The sequence below is a fragment of the Panthera uncia genome, chromosome B1 (assembly GCF_023721935.1).
Source record: "Panthera uncia isolate 11264 chromosome B1, Puncia_PCG_1.0, whole genome shotgun sequence".
NCBI classification, from domain to species: Eukaryota; Metazoa; Chordata; class Mammalia; order Carnivora; family Felidae; genus Panthera; species Panthera uncia.
Window position 1 is genome coordinate 20,139,326 of NC_064811.1, and position 27,601 is coordinate 20,166,926.

Below are 27,601 nucleotides of genomic sequence, written 5' to 3' on the forward strand. Positions count from 1 at the left end.
TTCTTGAAGCCCATTCATTATATTATCTCATTCAGTCTGTGATCATTACCGTTGTCCCATGAGATCAAATAACTCCAAGGACACATAGGTGATGATGGCAGAGGAGGGACTTGAACTCCACCCTCTGTCTCCTGTGCTAATGCTTTCAAACGCCCCCGCCCCGGCCCCCACCATTCTCCTGTTGGCTTAAAGCAAGATCTTTGTTTTGACCAACCAGACCGTTGGGATCCAGCCCAAACACACACTTCGGTTAAGCTGTAATTCAATGACAACTCTGCCTGGTGGCGAACTTGCAGCCCCCTTGGGGGCTGATGGCCGTTTTCCAATCCGTAAAACGTGGTGCCTCCTCCAGAATGCTACAGTTCTTGCAAAAGCAAAGAGAATCCAGGTGCCAAACATAAGGCTAATGATTAAAAATGAGACCAGGGCACTGTTTCTGATTCTGCCTTTCCAGCAAGTATCCCTTTCCATCAAGAGTGACGGAAGCACATACATACTAAGTTCTTTCAGTTACAGATTCCTTGTTTGCCAGCACGCCTACAGGAAACTGCTCAGAAGTCTGATAAGAATTGCATAACGTTGGCACAAACCGAGGGATTCTTACCTTGAATAACACAATGGCATAGTCATATATCAACGCGGGGTCCTCAGTCTCCAGGGCACCCTTGGCGTACCACTCGATTGCTGCTTCAGGATTCTTGGCCACACCTTGCTGGCCCCAAAACAGCATCTGGGCCAATCGTTGCTTCAAGACAGTTGCAATTTAGAAGAATGACTTTCCTGTGTAATGCTTAACATAAGACTTTAAAAGGTGGAAGGACAAATCAAGTTCAAAATGTTTTCCTATGAGAACCAAGAAATAGGTAGGCGCATGTTATCTTCCAACTGGAAGCCCTGAAAGGTGAACTCGTGTAAATACGAGTCCTCAGCACCAGCTGGAAACAAGGCACGTGTGCACGTGTATGTGAACGTATCTGTAGCACCCAGGGCCAGAGCTGGATGGAACTTGGTCAACAATCGCGACTGTCTCCTGTCCTCAAAGCCCCTCTCCTTTGGGAGGTACTGCCTGTCACTTGGCCTAGTGAATGGCATGGAGGCCTGTGCACATCCATATCAGGAAGGCACTTATCTCTCCCCATCCCAGCATTTTTCCACACGACTGACTCCACCATGACACTCAAGGCTGAGAGCTCTCTGGGGATAGGAACCTCAAGATGTTTTTTTGTCTGCCTTTATCCCCTCAGCCCCCATTCAGCAAAGCTCAGTAGAAGCTCATAGAAGCTATTCCACAAAGATTTGTTAAATGAAGGAAGGAAAGTTCATGCAAGCTCTGGAGTACCCAGGAAATGACTCTGGCAGTGGCATTTCCAGAATTAGGTACTAGAATTCTTTCCTGCACTAGAAAGACTGCAGGTCAGGGACAGATGTCCAACAGGAGCCAGAGCAATGTCTGTTAACATTCTGGCCTATTCTGGCCTCTTGTGGTCTTTCTTTCTGCTTCTTCTCTCATCTCCTTCTCTTCCTTCCCCTCACTCCTCAAATACCTACAACGTCCCTCAAAGTATCTCCTGAAATTCTAGGAAGACCTCTACAGACAGATGGGAGACCCATTCATCACTAAAGGGTCTCTGAACTATTTGCTTGTCAATGCATTTGTTCTTTTCTGTTCTCTTTCTTTTTCCCATCTTTGAGCTTCTGCCTGCTTAACAGACCCAGAGGCTCTTCCCACACCGTGTGCTCACCAGGAGCACAGAGCAAAAGCTAAATCCACTCTTGGGGAAGGAGGCTTTCTCCCAACCGGTGCAATCGGCCTAAGCTGTCTCCCATTAAGGGATTCTCTTCATAGTGAAATCAAGGGAAGAAGTCAGATAGAGAACATTCTCCCAGTTTTCTGCCCTTCCTGGTACCTCTGAAAAGTCCTTCCAAAAACACAAGACATGTTCAAGAGACAAGGTTGGTCCTCTGGTCTAACATACTGCACGTGATTTTCTGTTAGTCTCTTAGCTGAATTCACGGCCCTTCTTCTTGATATCCCTCTAATCTCTACTGCACCCCAAGATGCTTCTTTTTCATTTCTATCCAATGCACTAAAATGTCTGATGGTAGTCTTTAGGACAGATCACAAATGTTAAAGCTCTTTCTCCTTCTGGGTGCAGGGTAGGACTACACTTCCGGCCCACGTGAAGTCAAGGGAGACCAGGTGGCTTGCGTTGGCCAGTGAAACGTGAGAGGCGGCCCCCGCCACCTCTGTGCAGAGCCCCGCCGCAGTGGCTGTGGGTGACTGTATTGCAATGAAGCCCCTGGTGGCTTGGTTTGTAGGGGCTCATGAGAGCACGGCACGTGCCGACCCCCACGGGACGGGTAGTGGAAGCGAGAAACTAACTCGTGTTGTTTCAAGCCACTGAGGTTTGGGATAATCTGTTACCATGGCATAACCTGGTCTATCAGAACTGATAGAATTTCCAAAACAGTGGCCCACATTTTTACCTGAGCTGCCGCATTTCCTCGGGTGGCCTCGTGCTTCAACCACATGAAGACATCTCCATCCTCTTTGGTTTGTACCTTGAGCGTTTCCTCATCCTTCAGTCTAATTGTTTCGACATATGCCTAAAAAGGAAGGACAGAGAGGAGAGAAAGAGGGAGGGATGAAGGAAGGAAAACAGAAGGAGGGGGACAAGGGAAATGCCCAAATGATTTAGGCACACAAAAGCCATGGCATTATTCTTAAACTGGCAATTGCTCAAGTAAAAACTATCTGAACAACTGAAACACGGGGTATGTTCACAATGTCATAAGATCAAATGCGTCTTAAATGAACGTATCACATCTCCTATACCTAAATGGGCATATTTGTTCCTACCAAAGCGTTTGCCTTGGGAGGACAAAATTTATTCCACTCCCTCTTCCGTTGCTCAAGCTTGTTCAGAAGACCACGTGCACAACACTGATTTCAGAGGCAGATTCCACACGGCCTCAAAAAAGGTGAATCAATATTTTCTAAGTATAACCTTGTTTTGTTTTTTTTTTTAAATCCCAAAGTGTTATTATCCTGCATGACTAACCCTTTTTATTTAGAAGGCTCAGCTTCAAATATCTTTTGGCTATTTCCAAAAATTAAATCTACCCTGCCGAAAAGAGGGCATTGTTAATTCTGAGGATGCAAGGAAGAAGGTGCTAGAGGCTCTGAGGGGGAATCCAAAGGGAAAGTTCCCAAAATGTTTGGAATTTGCGCTCCGCCTCGGAGGTATCCGACTCCTCTGCAGAAAATCAGACTCATTTCGAAGTGTAAATTTTGGCTGTTTATCAAGAGACCAGCACTGTTGTTTCACGGTCTCCCCTTATACATAATGAACTCTATTTAACAATGCAGTGAGGGGTGCTGGGAAGGGCTTCCCATGCCCGGCACATGCCACAGGCAGATGGTAAAATAAATAAATAAATAAATAAATAAATAAACAAACAAACAAATAAATAAAATAAAATAAAATAAAATAAAAAAATGGATCTGCATGAGTTTGGGAAAGAAGCCTCAGAGAACAAGGAGCCAGGCCTGATTTCCCTTCTGACCCTCTTTGTTTGTTAGCGAGGAAGAATTCTTAGATTCACAAACTCTAGCCTGCAGCCCATTCCTGAGACGGTCTGGCAGCTGTCTCCTCTGCTATGGCCGCATGGCACCATGGGTCCCTCCCCGGGGCACGGGGGGGCTGAGAAGTGGGGACCGTGTCGGGAACCCAGCAGGCATCCCGTCCTGCTCAGTGTCTAACCCGTGGAGGCCACCAGGCAAAGAGCAACAATTAGAATAAGGCCACCCACTACCTTCTATTGAAACCATCTTTGTGCCAGGGGTTTCACAAATCTTTTTGTCACCTCATCCTCACGACAGGACTGCCATCCAAATGTCACTGTCCTCGATTTATAGGCAAAGAAGCGGAGGCCTGAAAGGTGAAACCAGGAACTCATGATTGCCTTGTAGAGCTGTCAAGCCAGCCCGGCCTGACTCCAAAGAAAGGGCTCTCTCGGGCTCCCCACAGTGTCACCCTCTAGCGAGAAGGCCCTAGAATTCACTCTATCCTGTTGACGCCGACAAGCGTAGGACTAACGAGTGGGTGCTTCGGCTCGAACTCCAGGGGACACTCTACGGTCTGGGGTGAACTTGGGATTGGGCTGACGCTGGAGCTGTTCAGATTACGGAATCCTCAGTTAGAATTTTGTTTTCAACTGGACAGTTCGGGGTCTTCTGAGTTTTGGTTATTTTTCTTATTTTGTTTCCTTCTCTTTAACTTTGTCATGGGGCTTGAATGAAAGGCATGACATATGAAGACACGGGTCCTACCCTGCGGGATTTGCACCCTTAGATGTTTCTGCCGCTCTCTGGCAGTGACGATAGATCACTGACATATCAATGATAGTTGATGTAGCACTGATAATACGTCACTGTTCTAACTGCTTTGCCCAAGATTGCCTCACTGAGTCTTTGCAACCTTGTAAGAGTGTCTCTGTCAATATCTCCATTTCAGTGATGTAGAAACTGAGGCTCGGAAGTTAAGTAGCTTATCCAAGAGCATATATTTCGTTCTTCAAACTTAGGAATCAAATCCAGGCTGGCCGGCTGTGGGGCCCATAGACCTCACCACCCCGTGAAGGGCTCGCGCATTTGAGAGGAAGCAAATGGTGGACTGCTTCCTTGTCCTCCCTGATAGTGAGCTCGTGGCCTTTTGGCAAAGGCCACATTTCTGAGGGAACTGGGTAGCTGTGCATAATTCTGAAGAAGTGACACTTTTGTCTTTTGTGTCGTGGTACCCTGGTCTAGCTCCCCTGGGTCGTGCCATCAAGTTTTGCAGCAGGACAGGGCCATTAAGAGCACAATCTTTCATATCAGACCAAGGGGAATTCTAACCCACCACGAACTACCCATGGACCTTGGCCAACTAACTTTATTTATCTGCGATTCAGTCTCTGCACCATAAAGTGGAGCTTAGCATGGTATTTGCTAGATCAAAAGCACTCAACCTAACAGCCACTATTTTTCACTGTATGAAGAGTTAGAAAGGCCTAGGTTCCAATCGAGGCTCCACTACTCAACCGCTGTGTGACTCTGGGCAGTTCTTCAGCTTCTCTGAGGCTCAGTTGCCCCATTTGTAAAATGGGAACCGATCTCATAGGGTTGCGTGAAGATTCCATGAGACTGTTTATAAAAGAGCTTAGCAGAGCGTGTGGTGCATGGTGAGCTCTCAGTAATGGAACCCATCGTTTGTTAGGTCCTTACTTCACTCTGACACGTAAAAGGCTGGGAGCCGTTTAGAACATTAGCCCTCCTATTGGTTCCGCAGTTTTGTGCAGCTCACAACCTTATGCGGTGGGGTCTATCTAAGAGCATTTTATGCGTCAGAAGATGAAAGTCATAGACTTTAAAGGGGGAGTTGTGGGGACGGAAGCCGGGCTCCATTAGCCACACATCATGTGGGTTCGCTTGTTCAAGCTGTGACACCCGTGTGAGGTACACATCACGGCACCCGTTTTACTGGTGAAAAGCTGTGCAGAGACAGAGGTGAGCACTATCACCTAAGATTTCACACCCAGTGAACAACAGACCTGGGACCTTAACCCAAGTAAATCTGGCCGGAGCCACGCCTCCACTGTGGGCCACACCCAGGCAGCTGGTAGCTTCTCCGTGGTACTGGGGTCACTACAGCGGCAGCTAGCACCGGAGCCATATGGTCTGGGCCTTCTGTGAAAGCCGACCACCTGCAAAGACATCTGATGAAGGAACAACCCCTAAAAGGGAGGAACGTTCGGTCGTTCATGCATTCACACAACATTGTGTGACCGGAGAATGATGCGTCGGATGGAAATATGACTAAGCCAGGAGGAAGAAGGTGCGGTGTGGAGAAGCAGCAGTGGGGGTGTTTGGGGGGCAGAGCTGAAGAGATGCTGGCAGGGACCCAAGGGCCCCACATTGACCGGCGCTGGGACTTTTGTGGCTTCTGAGGGGTTCTTTTCGTTGCTGCGTTACAAAGTCAAGGTCTCTCGAATGAGCTCATATCCTGTACTGCAGGGTTAAAATCTGCTGACCAGGTCAGAGGAGGTCCAACGTCTGGAGACTGGACAGACCTTACAGCCCCCACGCCCACTGTCAGAGGAGGCACCACACTGTCCCAGAGACGCTGACACTTCACCGGTGTCACCACCTTTCTCTCTGCTCAGCCTGCAGCTTCCAAGGGCGGTGTTCACACCGTATCGGCTATCTGCCATTGATCACAGGGCGGGGCAGAGGAGACGGGGTAGGGAGGGCAAGAGAAGTGGTGGAGACAAGAAGAGAAGAGACAGAAAAGAGACAAAGAGAACAAGAGAAAAGAGTGAGAGAGAAGTGGGGGGAGAGACAGAGAGACAGAGAGGAAGGGAGGCAGAAAGGGCAGGACTTGGAAAACCCCTCCGACTTTGCAACTGGGGCCTTCACATTTTCCAGAGCATCTGCGTTCCCTGGAGTTGTGAGATATGACGGTTCAGCCAGCACCCCTGGGAACTCAGGAGCAGGGCAATTTCAAAGCCTACACTTAAACCGCCTACCTCTGCTAACTTCCTGCGAGGCCTGTGGGAACCGCCCTTGGGAACCCGCCTCTCAGCGTGTTTAAAATCAGCTGTAACGCTTGGCTCCCAATGGTGGGTGTGTGTGTGCGTTTTCTTTGCTGAAATTTCACATTTTAGGGATTTTATTAAAGTAAGAATGGGGAAATACGAGCTGCAAGGATAAGTACCCACAATTCTCAAACGCGGGATGCCACCCAGAAAGGCTGACTGGGAGAGGGGCGGGATTTAAAGCCAAGTGCTTTGGGTGCTTGCAGTCAACAATGAACACTGGTCACATCAAAAAGCACCAGAGTCTGGGGCGCCTGGGCAGCTCAGGCAGTTAAGCCTCGACTCTCGATTTTGGCTCAGGGCATGATCTCACGGTTTGTGAGTTTGACCCCCCCCCCCCACCCACCCCTGCAGGGCTCTGTACTGACTAGCCTGCTTGGGATTCTCTCTTTCCCTCTCTCTCTGTCCCTCCCCCGCTGTACTAACTCTGTCTCTCTCTCTCTCTCAAAATAAATAAATATATTTTTTTTAGGCACCAGTGAGCGAACAAGACAATGTCATAACTTCAGGTTTATCACTGGATGCTCTTCACTCTTACCCCGTCCGTCAGCCCATTGGTAAACACTGGGTGCCAACTGTGTGTCACGCCCAGTGCTGGGCACTCAGATCACTGACATGAACAAGGAGCCTGTAACAGGGAGCCTATGGTCTCCTGGGGAAGCCAGCTCTGTGACCCTGTGCGTGGCACCCTTTGTAAGGGTTCATAAGGGCAATGGCAGGGATACACCCGGGTGCCCTGGCCCCACCGCCAAGAGATGTGGAGGAGGAGGTGAGGTCTGAGCCCAGTGTTCAAGTAGGAGGGGTCAGCAGGCAGGAAAAGAGGAGTGAGTGTGCAGAAACAGACCGGGCAGAGGAGACCAAACAGCACCAGGAGGTGGGAACAGCAAGGCGTGGCCTATGGTATGGTGTCACCAGGGTGGACAGGCTGAGCAGGGATCACTGAGAGCTGAGGCCGGAGAAACAGAAACCAGATCAAAGAAACCCTCCGACGCCAAGCGATGCGCTGAGCTGAGGCGTCGTGGGTCAGTCCTTCTCAACACGGGCTGCACATTATGAACATCCGAGCTTTTCAAACACACTTGAACAACGCGGGTTTGACCTGCCCAGGCCCACCTAATGCAGGTTTGTTTTTTTTTTTTTCAACAAATACGGTGCTATAAATATATTTCTTGATGATTTTCTTAATCACATTTTTTTGTCCTCTGGCCTACTTTATCGTAAGAATACAGCAGATAATACATATAAGAAAATAAACATGTGTTCATTGACTGTTTATGTTACCAGTAAGACTTCTGGACGACAGTAGGCTATTAGTAGTAAACTTGGGGGAGTCAAAGTTATATGTGGACTTTTAACTGTGTGGGGGGATCGGTGCCCCTAACCCTCTTGTTGTTCGAAGGTCCACTGTATACACATACACACATACACGTGTGCCCAGCCCCCCCCCCCCCCCCATGCTGCGACCTCAAGACTATGGGGTGGAGCCTGCGCGGAGTTGTTCTTTAAACCCCCAGGTGATTGTGACGTGCAGCCAGGTTGAGAGCCTTGACTGCCGACAGCCTACTTGGGAAGAAGTAGTGAGAAGAGAAGGGAAGAGACAAGGCTGGTGACAGAAAGACCAGTTAGGAAGCACATCGGTTTGCTATGGCCGCCATAACAAAATGCCACAGACTGGGTGGCTTGAACCACAGACATTTATTCCCTCAAAGTTCTAGAGGCCAGAAGTCCAAGATCAAGATGCTGGCAGGTTTCGTTTCTTCGAAGGCCCCGCTCCTTGGCATGCAGGTGGCCACTTTCTCACTGTGCCCCCCCACATAGTCATCCTGCTATCTGTTTAAATCCTATTCTCCTGTTCTTTGGGTGGGGGTGGGGGTGGGGATGGGGATGGGGAGCAGCACAATTCAGCCCAGAGCAGGAGGCTGTCCAGCAGCTGGGGGCAGAGATGAGAAGGGGCAAATGTCACCTATGGCCCCAGGGATGGAGACAGGCGGAGAGAGAAATGGGCAGCTGGCGGGGGCTGTAACTGACGGGAGGATGGGGGGATGGCTCCTTGGCTGCAAGGAGGGACAGCAGGGCCATCAGCAGAGGAGTTACGGGGAACGGGTGGTGTGTTACCTCCTCCGCACTGTGTTATGAATCCAGATGGGGGTGCGTAAGAAAATCTCAGCTGGACTGGAAGGTCTGAGTGTCACCAGTATGTGGAGGGCAGTTGAAACCAAGGGTGTGGACGAGACCCCTGCCCCTCTGGAAGGGGCTGAGACGAGGCGGGGGACCAAACCACCAACGTGGAAAAGCACATTCCGAGGAGCGACTGAAGGAAAGCAGCTCGTCTACGATTAAGTCACAAAACAAACAAAAGCCAGCATCTTCTTTCTCTTTCACCTGAGCCAGAGACCTGCTAACTCATAAAGAAGTGACACGAAGCGAGAGTACTAATAAAGAAGATGAAATGATTTGAAGCACGCGTTACATAAAAGAGAAAATGAAGCAAGAATCAAGGAAGGAGTTACTGACGGATCCTTGGTTTGTTAATTAGAGGTCTGGCTTTCCATATCTCCTCATTTGTTTCGTGCTGCTGGTGAATTAATAGATTTCTCAACAAAAGGACATTTAAATCAATGTATGACACCTGCTTAAATTCTCAAGAAGCCATTAATTACACATTCTTAAGAAAATGAGCGATGATACAACTCTTCTAACTGTATAATTCGTATCTGTGATTCTTAATCATACGACTTTCAGCTGCAAGATGGATCTCTTCTATTCATCTTCTCTGGTTCTGACCAATTAAACACTTTCTTTCATAATCATAACATTTCATGTGCCAAATCTTCAAAAGAAAAGGAGCTTGTTAGCAACATACTATTTCCCATTGCTAATTTATGCTGAATTAGAATTCTTAAAAGTATAATACATACATAGAGGACATTCTTAACACATTCAGGCTTAGCTGAACCCACCGCAAGATCACGTCGTGGCTCGCTTTTTGTATGAATGCCTTTTTCAGAATAATTCCTTAAAAAAAATTTTTTTTTGATCAATTCATAAATTAATTCCTGTCAAACTGAGGTCAAATTTTGCACATAGCTTATATTTTCGCTGAGAGAATACAAACAATAATGACAAGATCGTTCAAGTTTATTCAGGGGAAATTGTTATTTTCTGAAGGAATCAGAATGTCTATATAGGTAGCCATGTGGTATTTTATAGTCTGACTCATGTTTAATGTTCACTGACAGCATGTATTTTTGACTCATTTATTTCATAACCGTACGGTGGCCCCTGTAGATTTCATTTCCAGATACTATCCATCGTCAACCATCAAGGCACAAGTTTTCTGCACTGTGGGTTTCTGAGTGCCATCCAGGAGCAGAGCTGGGGACCAGTGAGTGGTTCTGGTTCCCGGGTAGCCGCTCAGGCTAAGATTCTCCAATCCTGACTTAGCCAGGCAGATCCCCTGGGCTTACGGAGCAGAAGCAGGGAAAATCGAGAGTTTATGGCCTATACCAGGGCCAAATCCGACCATGCAGTTTATGTACTATTTATGGCTGCACAAACCCAGGTTCCCCGTTTGCTTATATACTGTCTCTGGCAGAGGTGAGCAGCTACAACAGAGGCTGTATGAGCAAAGCCTAAAATATTTACTATCTGGCTCTTTACAGAAAAAGAACCCTGCCGACTCCTGGGAGGGACGCCTTGCATTTCCTCTCAACCTGACTGCCTCAAGGGCTGCGACCATCACGTCTTAAATCCTTCCTGGATAAAGAGGATATATACAAATACCTTCCAAGAAGCCAACCACATCATAGTCTACTCCCACTGAATGCAGACCTGCATCATCGTTCCTTGAAATCTTACACCATCACTTCTATGTATATAGCTTTTTATTCACCATCCTCAAAGCAAACCATCAGTTGATCCAAGGTAACATGTTATGTATTTTTGGGGGGATGTGAGCCACTGATTTCTCTGTCCAATGAGTCAATAAGATTTGGAAGCCTACAAAAGGAGAGGCCAGAGATAGTGCCCTTCATCCAGTCCTTAATCTGGGATTGGGCAGAGTCTTCAAACATCACACATCAGTCACTTGGAAGACCTGGCTAGCGAGGCTCATGTCATGGGGACAGCCACTTCTCGAGGTGCCCAGCATTGGGAACGTAGCTAGGGACGGAGCCTGCTTCCTTCTACCGCAGACCCTGCTTGCTGACTATGCGTTGAGAGGACCCCTTAGCTTGTGGCCCCCACTCAATGTGACCCGATCCCTAACACCTCCCGGCCCCACCCCCTCACACGGTCTTGGAACAAAGACAAGGTGTCTTTGTTTCTGGTACACGCTCTCTGCAAAATCAAACTCTGTCCAGGGCCAAATCTACCCTTCCCGCGCCAGCCCTCCCACTCCTGAAAAGCTTTTCATGCATAGATGGAGGATTGTTCCCGCATTCAGCCTGAGAACACAGGAAATATGAATTGGAGCACGTAAGATGGCTTTCCTCTCCGTTCGATTACGATCATCCTCTGAAGGCCTGAAAATGAGCCAGCCACAGGTGCAGACACTGTATGAAATGGTTCAGGAAGTCCATGTAAACAGGGCCATGATGATCTCCGCCCACTTCTTTATCTTACCTGATCTCCCTGTAGCGTGTGCTGGTCGAGGGGTGTCTTCGTGGCAATGTTGCTATAGTATGCGTAAGACAGCTCCCAGTCGAGGGGGTAGTTATCGACACCCTGGTAGTGCTTGTAGCCAAGATTCATTGAAGACAGCCTCTCGCTGCCCTGGCCTCCCACCAAGCTATACAACATGCCCTGTTAGGGAGAAATTTACAAAGTGTTCACAAGATTGTAGAAAAAAGGTAATAAAATCCTAACACTGGAAGGTCATCTGGCCCCGTCCCGAAGCATGAACCTAGTCATTCCGGAAACATGTTAACGTGCCTTTTAGAAAAAATTTTCAGAAAAGAAGCCACAGCAGCTCTCTGACGGTTTTCAGACCTAGCTCTCTGTCCTTCTTAATGTCTAATATTAGCTCACAATTCCTTGACTTCTGCCCTCTACTCAGTGAAAAGAGCGGCTGTTCCCTGAATCTTTTTGTGTATCTGCCACCTAGTCTAAGGATCCCTGGTCTGTTTCAGTTACGTCATTTATGGCAGATACTATGAATAGTGACCACGTCCCTAACCTTACGCTCTCAGAACGTTAGTGTTGAGAAGGGTCTTTGGAGCTCAGCTGGTCCAACAGCCTCATTTCACAATTGAGGAAAGGGAGGCCCAGAGACTTGACGTCAGGTGTCTATGACCAACCAGTGACTTTGTGACAGACACAGGGCTAGAATCTTCTTCACTATTTCACCTTCGTGAGGATTGCCTTGGGGACTTCAGGAAAGCATGCCATCAGTCATGACTTTCAATAAGCCAGAGACATACACAGAGAAGTCACTTAAAAGGAACATGGAACCACCTGGGCAGGTTTAAACAAACTGAGTCTCTTCAAATCCAGGACAAACAACCCTATGTGCAGATCAGGAAACTAAAAATGGTCAAGAACCACTCACAGCGCTTATAAAAATGGGATCCCAAATGTTTGGCAGGTCGCATAATTAACTGGGTTTCAAAAACCACAAGCAAAACAGTCTGGTATGGCTTTTATATTGATGGTAGAAGGCTGGAGGCGACAATACTTTGCTTAGAGATCCAGATGACTTCACTTAGCCGAACAGTCATGTGGGACAATGGCCCTACAGCCAGAGTAGTTATAAGAATTGGGTAAGGGCCACCTGTTGTTCTCGAAAGAGTAGGAGTCTGGTAAGCCCTGCCCAAACTCTTCCTTGGCGTATGCCAATCATATCCCCCAGCTTGTGTCCAGAAAGGATGTGCGTGAACCTGTCCGGTTTCCGCCTGGGGCATGAGAGCATTACTCTGCACATATAACACAGGTGACTGATGGTTCTGGAACCCATAAATACTCTACCTGCAGCTGATCCTGAGGTACACTTAATCCAGTTTCATAGAAGACTGCGAGGTAGTAGGATGCTTTATGGTATCCACAACAGCTGGAATCCATCAGAAAGGGGACGACAGAGCTAATTTGGTGAAGACCATCAACACTGGAGAGTCTCTTCACAGCCTTCTCAAATATCCTCCCGCCAACTTCTAATACAGATTCATTCTGGTTCCTCGGTACTGTAAATAACCACAATTCACAGGACACACAATTAATTACCGTGGGATCGACGGGGCTTTAGAGAGAAGAGGGAAAAGCCAATTAAACCACCTGAGTTATTAATATGGTTGGTTCTGCAGTGCCTTGAAATATACCACCTTCCAGGGAGGTAAATTAAACCCTTTGGGGATGCCACGGTGTCATTCTGCAAATAGCTTTTTCTTTGGCACTAAATGACAGCCTAGTATCCTGGGAAAAAGGATGTGCCTTATATAGCTGAGAAAGCACCTCCAGAGAGTAATTTACTGAGTGTAACTCACCACCAGATCAGGACCACCGAAAGTTCCAAAGAGACTTTTTTCCCTCTAAGACTCTCAGAAGAATGTGTTTTATCTCAGAAATAGTTCCTAGGTGCTGCTCTAAAAAGTGGAGCAAAAGAACCTTATTTTGAGATGCTTTCTTATCTTTTTCCTCCAGTTTTACTGGAGGGTTTCTAAAGACGATAAAAACAATGAGTCAACTTTTATAGAGGGCTTACAAAATGCCAAATACTGGATTAGGTGTTTTATGCAAATTATGGCATGTAATTTGAAAAATTTGACTATTATTAATGTCCTTATTTTCCCAATGAATTGTCTGAGGCCTGGAGAAGTCAACTAGCCTGTCCAAAATTACAAAACCTGACAAGAGGCTGAGCCCAGTTTTGAATTCAGCTTTGCAGGTCAAGAAAGTCATTTCGACTTACTCTGCTGCACCTACCTGCTGATTGATAGGCAACCAGATGTCTTTTTTTTTTTTTATGTTTATTTATTTTTGAGAGACAGAGAGAGACATAGTGTGAGTGGAGGAGGGGCAGAGAGAGAGGGAGACACAGAATCCAAAGCAGGCTACAGACCCTGAGCTGTCAGCACAGAGCCCGATGTGGGGCTTGAACCCATGAACTGTAAGATCATGACCTGAGCCAGAGTCAGAAGTTTAACTGACTGAGTCACCAAGGCACCCTGCAAGCAGATGTCTTAATAAGCACCTCACCACTATCGGAAGACCCTTCTCTGTGCAACTGCTTTAAGCTGTATGATACTTCCTTTCACCTAATCCTCCCATAAATCTGATCAACATTTAAGCCCAAACTAGCAAGGTCTATGTCCTTATAATGTTAAGTGTTACCGTCTTCCAAAGTCTGTCTACATTACTCATCTCTCTCGTTCATTAATTCAGGCAACAAATGTTTAGTTTCTATCCTGTGCATCTATTAGATGATATGTTACAAAAAACCATAAAGGATTGCATAGATACATTTTCATTCAAAGAGCTATGGTCATCCTATTATTTTTTTTTTAAATATGGCCAAAGATGTTCACATTTTTTTAAAGTTTATTTATTTATTTTGAGGGAAACAGAGACAGCATGAGTGGGGGAGGGACAGAGGGTGAGGAGGAGAGAGGGAATCTCAAGCAGGTTCTGCACTGGCAGCCCAGAGCCAGACACAGGGCTCAAACTCACGAAACTGTGAGATCATGACCTGAGCCAAAACCAAGAGCAGAACGCCGAACGAGCCATCCACGCACGCGCCCTGAGCCAAAACCAAGAGCAGAACGCCGAACGAGCCATCCACACGCCTCCACGGTCATCTTATTTAAGACTAAAATTCTACCTGCCTAAAAATTGTTATGTCTAACGTGTTTCTTTCCTTATCTTCATTCTATCCAAAATTCAAATGTTACCAACAGCTTTTAGGAGGCACAAGAGATTCATTCTATCAGCACTCCATTAAGGAATGAACACAGGTGAGTTTCCAATGTGGGACAACTGCAATGGGAGGTCTGAGATTGGATTTATTTAAAGGCAGTCCCCTAGCAGAGTCCATGCTAAAAACAGAGGCCGGTGGGATCCAAGGATGAAACTGTAAAAGCCCAGGCACGGGTTATGAGCTGGTGCCAGTCCTTCTGGGCACACGAGCGAACTGGCTGGTCCCTGAGTGGGAGACACGTGCCTCCACTTGCCGGGCTGTGAGGAAGGAGCCCACGACTGCCTAGATCTAAGGCAGTCTCCTCTCCCCGCTCCTCGAACTCCTTACCCCAGCCTTCCAGATCCCAACAGGCATCAGCTGGTTCTGCTTTTACTCTCCCAATCTGAAGCAATAGGTGCTGAAAAAAATCACCTCACTGAACAAATGGAAGATGTTTCTCTTTCTGTATTTTTTTAATCCCTAAAGAAATAGCTGCTTGTTTCAAAAAAAAAAAAAAAAAAAAAAAAAACAAAGAAGAAGAAAATCAAAGCAGATTTGTATAAAATAAAACCAGGAGTGCCCTCTCTCCCAATCCTTCTTTAATAGTGAAGATAAACATTGTTAAAAGCTTGGTGTGTATGCTTCCAGACTTTTCCCTTTCCACAGACGATAATTCACATACACATCTATCTGTATTGATACATATGCATTTTCTTTCCAAAAAGCTCCTATAATTCTGACCCTCAACTCTCATGTTTAAATTAACCACACACCATATTTGTCCGCGGCTGTCAGAGGCCCATTCTTCCTAAAGCTTCAATAGTATTGCATTCCACAGCAGTGCTGTTTCCCCAACCGGTTCTCTATTTTTAGACTCTTGGGTTGCTTCCAGTCATTTTGCTATAACCAACAACGTGGCAATGAACATCCTTGAACTTTCCTCTGCTCATCTGTTGGGGTATATCTGAATAATAACACCCTTTTCCATCAGGAGTCTGGGGATCTCATTTTGGATTTTCCCTTTGAATAGTTGAGAGAAGTCCAACCATTAGACAGGATAAGAACCCTCTCCACTGGATTTAGCATGCACCGCAGCACTCGGATGGAGTTGCAAAATAAATCCTCCTCCTACTTATTCATAGATTTACTTTTAAATATGGACTCATCTCCGATGCCCCTCTGTGCGCGTTCTGAGCAAAGCAACATTAACATTTTGTTAACGATTCACCCCCGCCTTACCTGCTCTGACAAACACCTAACCAAGATGATGGGTTTTGCCTGAGTACCCACAGACACGGGCTTTGTGGGCTCAGAAGAGACAGGAAACTCCAAACCAAATGATGCTCCAAATGAAACACTTGCCCTGCTGACCTCTGGCATGGAACCCCAGAAATCATTAGCAGCACTTCCCAGGTAGCCGGGATTGCTGGAGGATAAGGAGCAAAAGGGGAATCCTTCACAAAGCTCAAAGCCTTCGCGGGCACACACACACACACACACACACACCCTGCAGAAGGCAACAGAGGCGGATTGCAAAGGTTTCATTATTTCTTTTACATGATAAAATTCCTAACTGCCCCCAAAATATTACCGATCAGTATTTTCTCTGCAAAAGAATCTCAACAATTTTCTGCACTGGTGAATATAATAAAAACAAATAATTCGAAAGTAAAACTGCTCTTTTTTGCACGTTCTTTAAAGTTCAAATTCCAACTGCGGCAGAAAAATCAAAGCCATTATACCGCTGGTGATATTGTAAAACTGGCAATTTTAAAATTAGTTTAATGAAACTGTTAATTTCACCCATCTGGTTTAGCATATGCATTTTTTTCTAGTCGATCTGTAACTAAAACACATGCCTTGTTTATGGAGATTAATGGGGTAATGAAAAAAACAAACAAACAAAATAGAAGGAGCCATTTTCCCATTTTCTTCCTTCCTGCCCCCAAAGCTAAGGAAAAAATAAAAGGTCAGCGTCCCCACTAATTAACCCTCCCTATTTTCCAAGGAGCACGGCACTGTTTGTTTTGCTCTCTTTTCTACAGCAATACCAGAAGGTGGCCATTTGCAGGCTCATCATTAACAGAGGCAAAAAGCAGAAAATGAGAAGGTGGGCCCTGGCTGGAGAGCCAGAGTGGGCATCTGCCTGAGAATTCAGGAGGGATGCAGACCCATTCCTTGTGAGAGGGACGGGGGCATCAATAAGAAAGTCATTTTTAGTTTCAAGCTTCCAAAAGGTGGAATGCACCCAAAGTATAAGCTGGAAAGGGAAAGAAAGTGAAAGGAGAAAATGTCATTTAACCAGAAAAGGAAGATCTCACCAGGCTTAATACTTAAAAAACCCCCACAGCATATTCCTCTTTTGCGTTCTGAGCCCCTGAGCCCCAGAGACGGAAGGAGGTGGCTTATTTGTCAGAAGTAAACGGCTCGGCTCGTACTTTTCTATATGCAAGTTTTCTGGGTTTGTGCGTGTGATTTCTCTCCCTTTCTCTACCCACTGCCCCTCAGGACTATCACCAGGGATGTTCTGGGCAGCAAAAGTATCCCCCTGTCTGTATTCTTCTTGGTGCTTCTGTGCATTTTTGTAAAAAAAAAAAAAAAAAAAAAAATCTATAATGTACGCTTTCTTAAATAAAAAAAATAAAGATGATGGTTTTGCAATGCACAACACTGAAAATAGCTCTTAAAGGACACGGTATCTCGGCGTTATTAAGGAACATTACTGTATCTCTACCATTTCTATGCTCTGCATTTTCGTGTTTCCAAATAAACATTGCAATTGTCGGCAAAAATAAGAACAGTTAAAGGCAACCGAGGGTGATGCATGTGGGGCCAGCAACCCCTTGGCAGACTGCGTGGAGGCTCCTTCCCCCTGCACCTGAAGCCTGGGGCAAGTCAGGCTGGTCCCAACAAAGGAGAGGAACAAGACGGAGGCGAGCCCACCTCAGACCCGGCCTCCTCCTGAGACCCATCTGCCGGCAGACCTTGGGCTTCTGTAGCCAGAGTTGCCTACTCCCCTGGGCTCAGAATTGCCCCGTCCAGAATGAAGGGAGGGAAGGGAGTAAGGGGTTCCAGCCCCAGGGCAGATGCCCACAGGGGAGTGCCGGCCCGCTCACCTGTCCCATGCACCTGTCCTTCCCTGCCTTTGTTGCCCACATGCACCTGAGCAGCTCTCCTCGTGCTTTCCTACCCAAACCAGCTCTCCGGCCTCGAGTCCCACCCCCTTCCACTGCCATTCCCCAGGTCTCTTACCAGCTCCCCCTCACCCCTCCCCATCTCCACCACTGCTAATGGATGCCTAGCCCCCCCATTCAAAGGGTATTTCAATTCTAAGGGTTCCATTTTGACAAGGAAGTTGCAACAGGAGAGTAGAAGAAATAGCCAGCACACCTCTTAAATAATGAAAAAGCATGCATACTAGAATACTACCATCCTAGCATTAGAAAAAGCCCAAATGCTAATAGGGCAATTTCTATGCTCTGACAGGAGCCATTTTCCCGGAGAATTGGAGGTTCCCCAGGAAACGACATAGAGAGTGACCAATCAGAAGAGTCCCCCTGAAGCCGTGAACAGGGGGTCTCGTGTTGGATGCCACCCAGAGCCTGGACCGTGGTGGACTTTGGGGCAGAGCAGCACAGTAGCATTCCCGTGCCAAGCAAGGAAATCAAGATGCAGAGCAGTGGGTCTGGAACGCCGGGAGGCAGGAAGGGTGTTCGCCACATCTATATGCACTGCAGCTGGGCGCCTAAGGAGGGCTGCCATCTTTAATTCAAAGGCATGCCTACTCTGGGAGACGAGGAACACGTCCTGTGATACTGCAGAGCGGGAACCACCACCAGCGGGGACAGCTGCATTGCATACCAGGTTAGCACCTCAGCTGTCAACAAGTAAGAAGCCTCCCTCCTCCCAGACCCCTGGCACTTGGCAGAGAGTTCTGCGTGTCTTTTCATTACGGTTGCCCCAGGGCCCAGCACAGTGCTGGAGGGCTGCGGTCCACGGGTGCCAACGGGGTCTGCACGAACGTCGGGGCTGTTTTACATCTGGGCACCTGTATGCGTCAGCCACCAGATAACGGATATATGAAAGGAAGAACCGTGAGGGCTGCATTTTGGGAATTCTTTTACAAGGAGTATGCATAAGAAGGGTCCTGGTCTGCTGCTGTTGACGGGAGGAGTTGGAAAACAGTCTGCTGGCAGACCAGGGGAACAGAGCTATGTTTGCAGAGGCATCTCAGGGCCAGGGCAGCAGCTCCTGAGAGGGAACAGGCTAAAGAAGTACGAAGGGAATGAGAAAAATGTAGAGAAGAAGGCAAAGAAGCCCACAGAGCTCTATCTATCAGTCTGGATTGGTGTCACAGCTTGGCTCATGTGGACCTTGAACCTGTGTCTCCTGGTAGTCAAATTCCTCGTTCTTTCAGTGATTCACTGACCCAGCAAAGGCATTTCTAGTACTTACAACGGTATCATGTATTCGTCTGGAGTGCATTCAGTTACCCAACAAATACTTAACTGGGGGACTTCAAAGAAAACCTAGATCCCGCTCCTGTCTTTGAAGGCTCACAAGTTCCACTGAATCCAACAGGCAAATCAACAACAATAATAGTGCAACAGGGCAGGTCCGCTGAAGAGGCCTTGCCCACAAAGTGGCAAAGGGAGCATGGGAAAAAAAGCCACCTGCCTGGGGGCACAGATGCGAGGGGGCTGTTTGAGTTGGGACTTGAAGACGCTTTACAGGCCAGCTGAGGAGCATGGGTAGATGAAGTATGCTCCTGGAGGGGAAAGGTACAGAAAGGTGCTGTGTAGGGTCATACAGAAGAAGAAATCGATAATATGTGGCCAGTACCACTGCAGGCTCTGTGGAGAACTGGAGGTGTTAGTGGGGTTCTTTTTTTTTTTTAAACGTTTATTTATTTGTTTTTGAGAGACAGACAGAGAGAGAAAGAGAGACAGAGAGACAGAGACAGAGAGCAAGCAGGGGAGGGGAAGAGAGAGGGAGACACAGAATCCAAAGCAGGCCCCGGGCTCTGAGGTGTCAGCACGGAGCCCGATGCGGGGCTCGAACCCACGAACTGTAAGATCATGACCTGAGCCTAAGTCAGACGCTTAACTGGCTGAGGCCCCCAGGCGCCCCTAAGCGGGGTACTTCTACTTTTTGAGCTACCCTCAACAAGCTTGCAGTTGCATGAGTGACAGAGACACAAACAGGATCGAATAACTGTAACCCGAGGCCGAGTGAGACGCGCTCTCTTCAGGCGACCCTATCCCTCATACCCTTATGGTGCCTCTCTGTCCAGGAAGCTCTTTCATAGCATCATGTCACTTTACGAGAGCATTGTTCTCAACTGGTCTTCAACCAAATGTTCCCCAGTAGATAAATTACAAACATAAATAGCATCGCACACTCATGAGGATGGCCACGTATCAAAAAAAATGGAAAATAAACATGGGTTGGCAGGGATATGGAGAAATCGGAACCCTTGCGCACCGTTGGCGGGAACGTCAAATGGTGTAGCTGCACTGAAAAACAGTATGAAGGTTCTTCAAAAGATGAAACGTAGAATCACCATATGATCCAGTAACCCCGCCTCTGAACCGACATCCAAAAGAACTGAAAGCTGAGTCCGGAAGAGGCGTTGGCACGCCCACGGTCACAGCAGTGTCATTCACAACGGCCAGCAGGTGGAAGCAGTCCCAAGGGTCCACCGACAGATGAATGGACAAACAAAATACGGTCTGTACCTACGATGGGGTGTTATTCAGTCTCAAACAGGAAGGAGACTCTGACACAAGCCACCACATGGATAGATCTTGAGGACGGTGTGCTAAGTCAAATAAGCCAGTTACAAAAAGACCAATACCGTATGATTCCACTTAGCTGAGGTATCTAGGATAGGCAAGTTCGTAGAAACAGAATAGTGGTTATCAGGAGCGGCGGGGAGGGAAAATGGAGAGTGGTTGAATGGGTGCGGTTTCAGTTTTACAAGCTGAGAAACTTCTAGAGACCTGTGCCACACTGTGGCTGTACTCAACACAACTGAAGAGCGTACGTAAAGATGGCTACGATGGAGAATTTTATTTTACATGTATATTACCATAAAAAATGTTTTGGGACACCTGGGTGGCTCAGTCGATTAAGCGTCCCACTTCGGCTCAGGCCACGATCTCACGGTTCGTGGGTTCGAGCCCCGCGTCGGGTTCTGGGCTGATGGCTCGGAGCCTGGAGCCTGTTTCCGGTTCTGTGTCTCCCTCTCTCTCTGCCCCTCCCCCGTTCATGCTCTGTCTCTCTCTGTCTCAAAAATAAATAAACGTTTAAAAAAAAAAAAATGAGCCTGTCGAAAGAACCAGAAATCACGGGCCACTGTCTTCCGTTGTCTTATTATTATTTTTTTTTTTCAACATGCCAGGAGAAACAGAACTCCACAAATTAATTCCCTTTGTAGGAACAATGGGAGCCGACGTCTTCCTTTAAATTTACCTAAATGACTCTCGTTCAAAACACAGCCCCGTTTTTGTTCTGTCCTGGCTCACAGGGGGCACTCAGCCAACATCTATGGATTGAACGAACGAGTAAACGAAGGTGGTGCCATGGGCAACCTAGAAGTTTCTCACACAGTTGAATTCCTTCTCTCTCTTACCACCCATTTAGTTCCCAAAGCCAGAATTCCAAACACCAAAAACATCTGATGTTTGACTGCCATTCTTGGACTTTATCTCAGATATGAAAAATGTAGTATGATGAGGAGGTTCTAATGAAGTCGACTAGTCCACGGGACGGGACAGCTCAGGGCAACAGGGCAGAAAACATAATGGAGACATGGTTCCTATTAACTAGAGTTGTTCGAAGCACTCCCAAGTCAGCTGGACACTTAACCCCAAGACGAATCTGGAAGGACGGGCATGGGAGGAACCAGGAAAGGACCAGCCACGCTGGTCAACAACCATGCCTTTTATAGGACAGCAGAGCAAAGGTATGTTAAGAACGTAAACTTGTTTGTTTAACCTCAATTTACAAAATCAAATTTTCTGCCTTCCGCTCAACCCTGTTAGAACCCGGGCGCCACGCACAAATGCAGTCTCTCTCGGGGGCCAGCAGGAGGACACTGTGATGGCCTCGAGCGAGGGCACTGTGCCAGGCCTTTTAATGGGGAGCGTGTGCCCTCCCTCTGCAGAAGGCTCCCAGTCCTTATGGACAGGACGGTGTAACCTAGAAAACCAGGGGCTGAAGGCGGAAAGGGGGCTTGAGGTTCATTCCGGAGATCGGCCTGCCCTTGCCGCCCTCCCTCCTTGCCTGCCGGTGAGAGGAAATGGCAGGAAGGGAAGGAACGCAGGTGGCTATGTGCCCGAGGGAGACAGAGGCTATGCGTGGGGCACGCACGGCCCCTCAGAAGACGCTCCTTGGAGCTCTTCTAAGCAGACGTGGCACCAGAAGGACTCCACTGGCTGGTTTGGCGTCAGCAGTGGGCTCTAAGGTGGCAAATCCGGCCTTGGGGTTCCCTATGCCACCAGGGTGGGGCCCCCGGAGGCCTACCAGGGGTAAGCAGAACACATGGCAATGTCACGGTCCCTACACCTAGCCCAGGGCGTCCTGAGGTTCAAGGGCTCGTGATGAGTTTTGAAGTCTATTTATTTATTTTGAGAGAGAGAGAGACAGAGAGAGCACGAGGGAGGGGCAGAGGGAGAAGTAGGGAGAATCCCGAGCAGGCTCCACGCTGTCAGTGCAGAGCCGGACATGGGGCTCAAACCCACGAACCGCGAGGCCATGACCCGAGTAGATACCGCGAGTCGGACCCTTCACCGACTGAGCCACCCGGGAGCCCCATGATTTGGGCTTTTACTTAGATTCCATCCCCAGGCCTCCACAGAGAAAATAACAATCCTAAATTCTCATAAACAAAACTTCTGAGCTATAAAAATAACACGAAAACATCCTTACTGAGAGTATTTACCTTAAAAAGAATGTTTGGTGAAAATGATTCACCCCTGTTCCCAGTCAGCAAAACGGTATTTAAATGGGATCAGAAATCTCATAAAACCGAATCTGATGCGGATGCGGCCTCGGCCCATTGAGCCTCAACGGTTCAACATGCAGGCCTCTCTCCCGTTGGCCTGTCTTGGGTGGTGATTCCACTGCCGTGGAGCATGGTGATTCGCCCTGTGAGGAATCTGGCCTCCTTGGGGACGTCCCGCAAACCACGGGGACGTTTCTAGTTGTCGCCACTCGAGACGGGGGTCAGGGGAGGGGAGGGAGTACTACTAGTGTCCAATGAGTTGAGGCCAGAAACGTAGCTGCACATCTTATAATTCGCAGGAGAGGCCTCTCCTCCCGCCCCCAGCAAAGAATCATCCAGGCCCCAATGTCAGTAGTGGCAAGGTCGAGAAACACTGTTTACCCAGAGCTTCCCATGTGCCCGTTCTGTTCTGTGTCATGTGCCTCGGTTCATTCAACCCGACACTAGGAGAGGGGTGCTGTTATCATCCCCATTTTGCAGATGAGGAAACCAGTGCTCAGAGAAGCGAAGGAACTCGCCCAAGATCACACAGCTAGTGAGTGCTAAGTTAAAGCTGGATTCAGGCCACCTGGCTGCAGAGGCTGTCACACGACTGCACACGGCCTCCCCACTCCTTGTCCCCCTTGCCGGCGCCCAAGCAGTCAACCCCTTTACAGCCTTTAGCTCTGTCCCGACCGCTCTGACCCCTGCATCCTTTCTTCCTGGACCACGGCCACGGACTCCCTGCTTTCCAGGCCACACCTCTCTGTTCACCTCCCCCCCAACCTCCCACTGCTGCCAGAGTAACCTCAAAACCCAATTCTGATCGCACCTCTACCCGCGGCTTAAAACCGTTCAACAGGCCCCAGTCACTTACAAGGCGAAGTCCAAACTCTCAGGACGGTGTCCGGACCGCAGTCAGAATCATCACTCTCCAGGCCTTCTCCTGCCTCCCAACACCCTTGTACATCATTTAAAATGCTGTACTGTTCCCATTCTCTGCCTCTACTCTGCCTCCCACCCCCCCAACCCCTACCTTGCTTACCTAGCAAACACCTACTGACCCTTCAAGCATCAAGCCCAATGCCACCTCTTCCAGGAAGCCTTCCCTGACAACTCCCTTTTTTTTTTTTTTTATGACTCTATCACTTCCACCCACCATTTTTACTGAAAATGCATCACCGTTTTTCTTTGTCAAGTCTGTCCCTTAAGGGCAGGGACCTTGGGTTATTTTACTTATCTTTAAAGCCTAGCCAAGTAACTAGTCAGACGCTCAGCAAGTATCGAATGAACGTAAGAGGAAACATCTTGTATGGTTCGAATTCTTTCCGGCCAGAATAGATTCCTTTTGCACTATCTATAGTAGGGAATCTACTCCACTCAACACTGACATTCTTAGGAGGCCCTGACGTGAACTAGAAGTTAGATTCTGCACTACTTTGACTCAAGGTCCTGGTTGGATGCCCAGGAAAACCACGGGTTGCCTCTAACCAGTTTCCCCCGGCTGAACACCTCTGGCTTCCCTCCCCTTCCTAACAGACATGGTTTCGAGATCCCCTGTGGCCCCAGAGTGCACTAATTACTAAGCACACACAAACTGTGACGGGCCTCAGGAGAAGCTGGCCACGTTTGGGAAGTAAAGATTCCCGAGATGCTGCTTAAAGTGTGCATCTCAAATCAGGGATCTCAAGTTCAAGTGCCCTAAGGACCCAGGCAGGTAAGATCCATGAAAGAAGTAGGCAGAAGGTGCTGGAATAGGAGGGGGTGGGGGGTACCGTGGGTGGACAGAGCACACCTGTGCCAACTCTCACTTCCAGAATTGCTGTGATGTAGGAATGGAGGCCCCAGCATTGCCAGATCATTGGATTTTTCAAGAAAAGCTAAAAAAAAAATTGCATTTTTTAGACACTAGCAACTAATTTTTTTTAAAAAATGGACAATAACGTGCGTGCCAAACCAATCACTTTTGGTGGCCGGCTCTGGCTGCAGGCTGTCATCTGTGGCCTTGGCTTTAAAAGAATTGCTGGAGTGATTCCCAAATTTGCTTTTGTATTTGGCTTTTGAAATGTGCACAGACCCCCTGAGGGTTGTGGACACACAAGGGCAGAATTTAAATCTGATGTTAACCTAGAACACTAGGGTTAAGAATAACTTTGAGGCATAAACCGCCAAAGAGGGTGAGTGAAACAGTGGCCAAGAGGGAGCCTTCCCAGCCAGTGTCCAAAGGCAAGGCACCTACACAATCACCTGTCAACAAACCCATCTCCACCAAGGTCTGGAACAAGCTGGGGTGGCGGTCTTTCAGCTCCTGCTCCCAGGGGAAGGCTCTGCACGTGGAGGGCCTCCCGTACCTGAGCTTCAGGTCCAGATAGGAGTTCCGGAGGTCGCCTGGGCAAGGGAAACACAAGATAGCACTCCCCTTAGGAGAAGAAAGGTCTCATCCTTCTCAACCCCTCCTCCCTAAGAGGAACTAGGAATAAGAGGTCAGACTTTATGTTACTGGATGTTGGTTTGGGTGCATTAGGGATTTGAAATTGGCTCCGATGCCTTTGCCTCGAGGTCACACATTCAAAGCCACGTCCGAGGGCACTGTGCCAAAGTTGCTGATGGCTGTTGAATAATTCTCCAGAATGAGCAGCTGGCCTCGGACTGTTCCCCAGGAGGCCAATATCTAGGCCATTTTGTTGGCAGCGTGAGTTGAGGAGCAAAGCACAAGGTCCCCCAGGGAGGCAAGGCAGTGGATGTTAGGAAAATCTTCCAAGGCCACCGAACAGATCAGCAGGCAAGGATGGCCTTCCAGTTCAGAGCATCTCTCCCGAAATTACATCAGTTATCAAAATCAGTTTCTTTCCTGTTTGGGATATTACTATTCCTATATATCTTCCCCCTCTTCTGACAGCATCATATTTTCTGGATGAGTCAGCTGTACAAGCAGCAGCTGGGGACCAGTATTGCCTCTTCTTAAATTAAATTGCAGAAGGGCCGACTTTCCACACTTACCTATCACCGTCTCTGCTCCCTCCCTGAGGCCGCCGTATGAGAACCCTATCTGACTGAGGTATGTTCCAGAGGCACCCATCCATCCACGGCCTACAATGGCAAGTGCGGCCCTGGAGATGGCTGAGATGCGTGGGCAGGACTGTGATACTCAATTCGCTTTTGCTGATGGCAAAGGCCCCGTGGGAATTTCTCTTCCCGAAGGAACATATGTGACTAACTCTAGCACCACCGTATTGGGCAAGAGGGTCTAAGCACAGAGACACTGATAAGCGCTAGACCCAAGCTGGAGCATTTGGGAGACAAATTTTGTAATCAGTGAACACCTTGCATGAGTGAAGGATGTCCATGCGAATATGAGCAGGCACGAAAGCAGTCTATCTGAAAAGCATTCCTTCTGTTGGCTATGACCAGGGTCTTCGAGAGTGGATCAGTTTCAGGGATGAAAAAAATAAAACCGAGCCCCAAACAACAAAGTCGCTATTCAACATTTCTGAAAGCTAATATTCAGATATTAATGGTCCAAGACAAAAGTGCACCGATGGGGAAACATTTCTAATGATTAATTTATTTTCCAATTCACTTTTATTTTCTTAGACCAGCCTAAGATCCCATTATGGATGGCAGGGACGCGATGTGAGACTCAAAAGGCTTTCATTTGTATTCCTCAACTAAGTCGCCCATGGTGGAAGCTGAGAGGCAGAATAGGGTTCCTGGTCACTGTCGGTCTCCTTGGAATCCACGTGGAACACACACTTGTCTCGTGCGCCCATCCGTGGAGGGCTCGAGGTCATATGTGCCCCCACTGCTCAACTCACATATGTTCTACGTTAACCGTGTTAGAAAGAGGCCACACGTGCTGACACAAATACACAGAGCTCAAAACTGCTCTCCTGCAGCTCAGTACTTACATGCTTCTGGTCTCCCGCCCCCTTGCTGTACCGTGGACATGTACACAGACACTATTTCTTGAACCTCAGCACACCTTTCGTAATATAACTTGATCCGGTCAGCAAGCTGCTTCTCAAGGAGGGGGTTTAAAATCTACAAGAAGGCAAGAGAATTGAATGAACAACAAGCTGTCATCAAACACCCGTCGATACCTACGAGGCTGTGTTCGGGTGGATTGCCTTCTCGCACTGGTACGACCAGTCGGCTTGCTTTTTGCACACAGGTCATCCGCTCTGCATTAGCAAAGGGAGGGTATAATTCCAGGACACGCCAGCTCTGGCCGGTCCCCTCTAGCTGCTTTCTGTGGCATCTTGTCCTCCGCAGAGCTTCTTAAATGTCAGGATTTCCCAGACGCCAGGCCTCCATCCTCTGCTTTCCCCTCGCCGCACGCTGTCCTTAGACAATTAGGTTCATGGCTCCTTCTAGTCCCCAAAGGACACCAAGTATCCCTGTGCTGTGCCGCTGCCTGGGAACCCTCCCCCCACTTTCTTCTGCTTGGCAAGCTCCTACTCACCTCCCCAAGAGCCAGATCCAAGGTCAACGCTTCAGGGCGGCTTCCCTAACAGTCCACCCTCAAGCATGTGAGGAGGTGGATGTTCCCACCTCAGCGCCCCCCAAAACACTGTGCTTGTAAGTGAGTTAAAGCACATACCGCATTCTTGACTTAGGTGTTTGAGGCCCAGACAGGGAGCTTCTCAAAAACAGAGGCCTTATCTCAATTTATTGGTTTCCAAAATGCAGGTTGTGACCCATTGGAGGGGCATGCGATTATTTCAGCAGGTTGTAATCAGCAGTGATTTATTTTTATATGAAGCAGGACACAAAATATCCGAGTGCATTTAACATTGGAAAGATATGTATTCTTAGTAAAATCTTTGTTTTGGTTTTGTATTTGGTTTTGTATATATATATGTGTATATGTGTGTGTGTGTGTGTGTGTGTGTGTGTGCTTATGTATGTTCATGATATTAAGTAGATTTCTTGTGTGAACCACCTTCAAAAAAAAAAAAAAAGTTTGAGAGCTACCATTTTAATCATCTCGGACGCCTCAGCACCAGCACAGTGCCCCGGCACATAGCGGGTGTTCTAGAAGTATTTGTTGCAAAATGGATCAATTGATTTCTTTCTTTGTTTTCCTCTTCGTA

General features: G+C 47.9%; 1 protein-coding gene across 5 annotated transcripts in view; it reads right to left on the reverse strand.

Moving 5' to 3' along the window:
• Window positions 1–27,601, reverse strand: part of SEL1L3 (SEL1L family member 3) — a 104,590-nt gene that overhangs the window by 38,056 nt on the left and 38,933 nt on the right. For all 5 annotated transcript variants that reach the window (XR_007458073.1, XM_049631868.1, XM_049631869.1 and 2 more), the window contains exons 8-13: window positions 26,417–26,549; window positions 24,756–24,896; window positions 12,601–12,812; window positions 11,260–11,439; window positions 2,488–2,607; window positions 605–745 (exon numbers count right to left, since the gene is read on the reverse strand). Coding sequence is in view for 4 of the 5 variants with exons in the window: in XM_049631868.1 (XP_049487825.1) it covers window positions 605–745; window positions 2,488–2,607; window positions 11,260–11,439; window positions 12,601–12,812; window positions 24,756–24,896; window positions 26,417–26,549 (927 nt within the window). In the remaining variant the exon portion in view is untranslated. The remainder of the gene's footprint in view (window positions 1–604; window positions 746–2,487; window positions 2,608–11,259; window positions 11,440–12,600; window positions 12,813–24,755; window positions 24,897–26,416; window positions 26,550–27,601) is intronic.